Here is a 6,734-nt window from a genome sequence, read left to right on the forward strand (position 1 = left end):
ATGGCTGTTTGTATTTTTTGACATATTTCAATCACAGCTACAGTATTTCCCTTAATTTTTAGTAAAACTGTCTTGTGGTTCGATACGACTCTGGTGAGGCCTGAAAACTATTACCTCCTGATGGTAGAGATTTTTTATTTTTGAGGTATCTAGTCCTGGTTTTCTGAATTTTTTTTTTTTTTACTGCTTTTCACTCTTATTGAATTAGAGCCTTAGCCACCTTGTGGCCCATACCCCAAAATACCTTCCACCCCATGAATGTATTAGCTGATCATTGCCATTTTTGGAGATCATGTGTTCTCAATGAAGACCTGAATTTATGAGCTCCTTTGACGCAATGTCCTTTTCAAGGTCTTTCTGATCTCCCTCATTTTCAGGCCGTAGATGAATGGGTCACTGGCTGTTGGGATGACGTAGTTTATCAAGTTCACCGAGTTCTGAACATCAGTCGAAATAACAGACCCAATTCGATATGCCACCGAGGCAGAAAAGCCACATACGTAGGTCACCGTGGTTGCTTGCATGTGAGCGCTGCAAGTTTGCCAAGATTTCTCCCGGGATTTACCCTCAACTAACTTCCTGATGGTGTGTAGGATCCTTACGTAAGACACCAAGATGATGGTTCCATCAAACCCTGTAAAGAGGATCCTCACCCAAAGGCCAACAGTATGGACTCTCGAGAGATCTCCACAGCCCAAACTCAGGAGACTCATGTTCTCACAAGCAAAGTTCAGAATAACATTGGATCTACAAAACTGGACTTTGGAAGCAAAGCCAACGATCACGGAAGATAGAAGTAAACTGCGTAGGTAGCCTACAAGGACGAGCATGGTTAGTGTTCTGCTGGACATAATATGATGGTAATGCAGAGGTATCATTATGGCTATGTATCTGTCAATAGCCATCAATAGCAGAGCATTTGACTCAAAGGTCCCTGTGAAGTACATGAAGAGCATTTGCGTGAGGCACCCAGTCAATGTTATCTGGTCCAATTCAAACACTAACGCAAGGAGGAATTTCGGCACAATGGCCATAGAGTAGACAATGTTTCCTGCTAAAAGCAGCATGATGAGTATGTACATGGGCAAGTGTAGAGTCTTCTCCATGCAGATTATATGGAGGATGACCCCATTGCTTATCAGTATTATGGTGTACATGAAAAGCAACGGGATGGCGAGGATCTGTCTGGACTGTGAGATCCCCGGAAACCCTCGGAGAATGAATTCTGTGTGGGAGAAGCTGGTATTTATGGCCAAGTCTTCCATTGGAGACCACGTATCGGATGACATGAATGGTGGAATCTAACTTCTGCAGAGTGGAAGAGAGACAGGATTAGGAAAATTATTTGGCGTATAAAAAGCAGACCAAGGATATCACTTTACATACTAAAAAAAATTAAAAAATCTCCACAAACTACTCTCAGCATACCTATTCAGGTTGTGACCCGACTTATTTGCAAGCCTCATTGTTCATTGCCCTCGAGGCTCCTGAGTCGGGGTGTTAGCATCATAGTTTGAAAAAGGAAATTATAATATATAAAGAGAGAAAAAAAGTTATTTTATTCATATTTTCTTAAAGGGAAGGTTCAGGGAGGGTGGGTAAAAAATCTAAATCAATTTCCACTTACCTGGGGCTTCCTCCAGCCCGTGGCAGGCAGGAGGTGCCCTCGCCGCCGCTCCGCAGGCTCCCGGTGGTCTCCGGTGGCGCGCCCGACCTGGCCAGGCCGGCTGCAAGGTCGGGCTCTTCTGCGCTCCAAGGCCCGGAACATCTGCGTCCCACGCCGGCGCAGTAGAGCCCGGAGGACATCCGATGACGTCAGCGCGCCGGCGTGGGACGCAGAAGTTCCGGGCCTTGGAGCGCAGAAGATCCCGACCTGGCAGCCACCTGGCCAGGTCGGGCGCGCCACCGGAGACCACCGGGAGCCTGCGGAGCATAGTATTTACGTAAGAATTATTTATTAATATATTTACAAAAGAGTTATAGAAATATATATAGAATGTAATATAATTTCTGAATACGTTTATTCTTAATGTAGTTTGTCTATCTACTTTTCCTAGAATGTAACCAATCCCTACCTAGGAAGCTTCTTCTGAAAAATAAAAAATAAAAAAATAAAAAAAAAATAGGCAAGGCAGAAGCGGGCCAAATTCATCTTAAACTGCTGATTGCTGAGTAGGCCACAGTCATACTTTTATAGTATACACCCTTCCTTTCATTCAAAGCACACATACCATACTCGAACTCAAATTCGAAAGGTCACTCCTTCAAACATTCCAAGCTCATATAACCTGCTGAGCGGTCTGGACGAGCTCAGCTCGTCCAACACCGCCGGAGGCTGCCGCTCAGGCCCTGCTGGGCCGATTTTCATGAAATAAAGTGCAGCACACGCAGCCGGCACTTTGCCAGCCGCGTGTGCTGCCTGATCGCCGCCGCTCTGCGGCGATCCGCCGCGAGCAGCGGCGAAAGAGGGTCCCCCCAGCCGCCTGAGCCCAGCGTAGCCGGAACAAAAAGTTCCGGCCAGCGCTAAGGGCTGGATCGGAGGCGGCTGACGTCAGGACGTCGGCTGACGTCGATGACGTCACTCCGCTCGTCGCTATGGCGACGATGTAAGCAAAACAAGGAAGGCCGCTCATTGCGGCCTTCCTTGTTTATTCTGGGCACCGGAGGCGATCGGAAGAACGCCTCCGGAGCGCCCTCTAGTGGGCTTTCATGCAGCCAACTTTCAGTTGGCTGCATGAAATAGTTTTTTTTTAATTTAAAAAAAACCCTCCCGCAGCCACCCTGGCGATTTAATCAGAACGCCAGGGTGGTTTTAACTGTCTCCATTTCTCCCTCCAGCACTGAATTATGCTTGATGACCATTCCTCTCTGCCCTCTGTTTTATTTTTACATACAGTATATCATCCACCCCTTTTACCCACTCAGCAAGATTTAGAGGTAACGATTATTTCCAATATCAAACTACTTAAATAAATTACACAGAAAATGAAATGAAATAACACGTATCTCCCTATTATATAACCCAAGTGAATCACTACAGAAGTAGCCAATTATTTCACCAAGTCTCAAAACTTGTTATATGGAGATCACCTGATCACTCTTCACTAAAGCTGAATCCCCACTACAAGACCTCAGAAGATGTATCGGGGATACGTGGCGACAAAAGATGCAACAAATGACTGTTTCCCGATCCATCTTCCGCAATCACACAGTGCAGGAACAACGGGTGCAAACACAACATTAAATGATCGCGGTAATTAGTGCGGGGATCAATGGGGATTGGAATGACTGTCCACGACGGGATTCGTCATGATGGTAGTTCAAAACAAACCATTGTTCCAGATAATCTGCCATCGTTGAACATCGTTTGACAAACTTTTGTTAAACGATGTTATGCAATATCATACAAACAGACACTCTTCGTTAAAAATTTGTCACAAAAATCTTCTGGTGTGTATGAGCCTTTAGCCTCTCAGCATAGGACAGGGTAGTGAATCGGTGTCTTTCACAAGGCAGTGATAACATGGTGGTGTGTGTGTGTGGGGGGGAGGGGGGTGGCTGGAGAAGGCAGTCCATGTGAACTGCAAAGAGCTGTGTTGCATAATAACGCACAGCGCACACGATTATGGAACTTTGCTGTTGGATCTGCAGGCTATCAGGAACTGCCATGACATTTTTTCACAAATGGGGGTGGGGGGGTGGGGGCGGTGTTAAGGAGAAAGTGGGCACAGGCAGAGGCAGGGGGTGGGTGCAGGGTACAATAGGCACTAAGACTTGTTTAACCCTCTGGAGGATAATCCCGACACTGCATCGGGGTGAAAAAAGATGCCCATTTGGATAATCCCGATGCAGTGTCGGGGAAGAAAAAAAAAAGTTCCCCGGCACTTAACTGTTACTGTCAGTGTCAGGGTGGCGTCCCCGTCCTCCGGCTGTCCTGTCCCACCACCTGATCGTCCCACTCCTCCCTCCTCCGGTCCTGGGCCTTCCGATCCGGGATGCAGTGTCAGGGGAAGAAAAAAAAAAAAGTTCCCCGGCACTTAACTGTTACTGCCAGTGTCAGGGTGGCGTCCCCGTCCTCCGGCCGTCCTGTCCCACCACCCGATCGTCCCGCTACTCCCTCCTCCGGTCCTGGGTCTTCCGATCCCGTCCTCTGAACACTTCCGGCCCCATCGCGTCTCCTTCCTCGCATCGCGTTCCGCGGTGCGTAATGACGTACGTCATTACGCATCCCACGCTAGGGGGCGGTAAATTTGAATTTGTATTGGATTGAATACTCCTGTATCCAATCCAATACATTGTAATGAATAACAACTGTGAAAAAAAGTATACACAACAGACACATAGTAAAAAAACACCATTTGCTGTTTGGATCAGTGCTGGGCCGAAATTACGCATTAGTCTAATTACGCATCGTAATTCACTACAAATGCACCGTAAGCGTTACGTGTAAGGTTACGGTATTACGCGTAATTAATTACGCGTAGACCGTGGGTTACGTTTTACGCGTAACAAATTACGCGTAAGACAGTAAACTCCCATTGAAATTACACAGTCTGCCGTAATCGCGTAATATTACGCTCCCGTATAATATAAAAAAGCCGCCGACTTTAAGGGTTAATAGCAAAGCCCCCTTAAGTGCTAAGAGCCTCAAATTTGGAGGATATATTAAGGAGATCAGAAGGAATAAGAGGAAAAATTTTTTTTTCAAAAAGACTTTATAGTTTTTGAGAAAATCGATGTTAAAGTTTCAAAGGAAAAATAGATACATTTAAAAACCCGCCGACTTTAACGGTTAATAGCAAAGCCTGCTTAAAGTTTAGGAACACCAAATTCACAGGGTATATTAAGGGGATCAGTGGGAATAAGAGGAAAAAATTTTTTTCAAAAAGACCTTATAGTTTTTGAGAAAATCGATTTTTAAGTTTCAAGGGCAAAAATGTCTTTTAAATGCGGAAAATGTCAGTTTTTTTTGCACAGGTAACAATAGTGTTTTATTTTCATAGATTCCCCCAAGTGGGAAGAGTTTTACTTACTTCGTTCTGAGTGTGGGAAATATTAAAAAAAAAACGACGTGGGGTCCCCCCTCCCAGACCTCTTTAACCCCTTGTCCCCCATGCAGACTGGGATAGCCAGAATGCGGAACACCGGCCGCGTGGGGCTCCGCACCCTGACTATACCAGCCCGCATGGTCCATGGATTGGGGGGTCTCGGAAGGGGAGGGGCAGCCAAGCTTTCCCCTCCCCCTCCGAGCCCTTGTCCAATCCAAGGACAAGGGGCTCTTCTCCACCTCCGATGGGCGGTGGAGGTGGAGGCCGCGATTTCCTGGGGGGGAGGTTCATGGTGGCATCTGGGAGTCCCCTTTAAAAAGGGGTCCCCCAGATGCCCACCCCCCCTCCCAGGAGAAATGAGTATAGAGGTACTTGTACCCCTTACCCATTTCCTTTAAGAGTTAAAAGTAAATAAACACACAGACACTTTGAAAAAGTATTTTAATTGAACAAAAAACATAACCACGAAAAAAGTCCTTTAATATTCTTAATTAACCATTAATACTTACCTGTCCCTTTAAAAGCCAGTTCCCACGCAATATCCTCGGAAATATACTAATCAGTTACAATGTAACAAAGCTATTACAATGTAACAACTTTGTTACTTTGTAACACCACCGCACCCGACGTCACTCGCCGCCACCGCCGCGTCTGCGCTGACCCGACAGAGCTCTGAGCTATATAGCTCAGAGCTCCCTAAGCATCTTTGTATTTGGGCTCCAAGGAGCCCCATTGGTCCTTAGCAGACCAATGGGGTTCCTTTAAATCAGAAGGAACCCCATTGGTCTGCTAAGGACCAATGGGGCTCCTTGGAGCCCAAATACAAAGATGCTAATAGCTCAGAGCTCTGTCGGGTCAGTGCGGGACGCTAAGTCCCCGCCGCCTCCCGCTGTCAGCCCCGCCCACATCTGTCACCCACATGTCACCCACATGTGGGTGACATGTGGGTGACATGTGGAAGAGGCGGGGAGGACAGCGGGAGGCGGCGGGGACTTAGCGTCCTGCACGGACCCGACAGAGCTCTGATCTATATAGCTCAGAGCTCTCTTAGCATCTTTGTATTTGGGCTCCAAGGAGCCCCATTGGTCCTTAGCAGACCAATGGGGTTCCTTCTGATTTAAAGGAACCCCATTGGTCTGCTAAGGACCAATGGGGCTCCTTGGAGCCCAAATACAAAGATGCTTAGGGAGCTCTGAGCTATATAGCTCAGAGCTCTGTCGGGTCAGCGCAGACGCGGCGGTGGCGGCGAGTGACGTCGGGTGCGGTGGTGTTACAAAGTAACAAAGTTGTTACATTGTAATAGCTTTGTTACATTGTAACTGATTAGTATATTTCCGAGGATATTGCGTGGGAACTGGCTTTTAAAGGGACAGGTAAGTATTAATGGTTAATTAAGAATATTAAAGGACTTTTTTCGTGGTTATGTTTTTTGTTCAATTAAAATACTTTTTCAAAGTGTCTGTGTGTTTATTTACTTTTAACTCTTAAAGGAAATGGGTAAGGGGTACAAGTACCTCTATACTCATTTCTCCTGGGAGGGGGGGGTGGGCATCTGGGGGACCCCTTTTTAAAGGGGACTCCCAGATGCCACCATGAACCTCCCCCCCAGGAAATCGCGGCCTCCACCTCCACCGCCCATCGGAGGTGGAGAAGAGCCCCTTGTCCTTGGATTGGACAAGGGCTCGG

At 46.9% G+C, this 6,734-nt stretch overlaps 1 protein-coding gene across 1 annotated transcript; it reads right to left on the reverse strand.

The window, feature by feature from the left end:
- Positions 1–317: 317 nt before the first annotated feature.
- Positions 318–1,289, reverse strand: LOC137544593 (olfactory receptor 52N2-like). The gene has a single exon (XM_068265690.1). The coding sequence runs from the start codon at positions 1,287–1,289 to the stop codon at positions 318–320; it is 972 nt and encodes a 323-aa protein (XP_068121791.1).
- Between the last annotated feature and the right edge of the window lie 5,445 nt (positions 1,290–6,734).

The sequence above is a fragment of the Hyperolius riggenbachi genome, chromosome 2, assembly GCF_040937935.1.
Source record: "Hyperolius riggenbachi isolate aHypRig1 chromosome 2, aHypRig1.pri, whole genome shotgun sequence".
Taxonomy (NCBI): Eukaryota; Metazoa; Chordata; class Amphibia; order Anura; family Hyperoliidae; genus Hyperolius; species Hyperolius riggenbachi.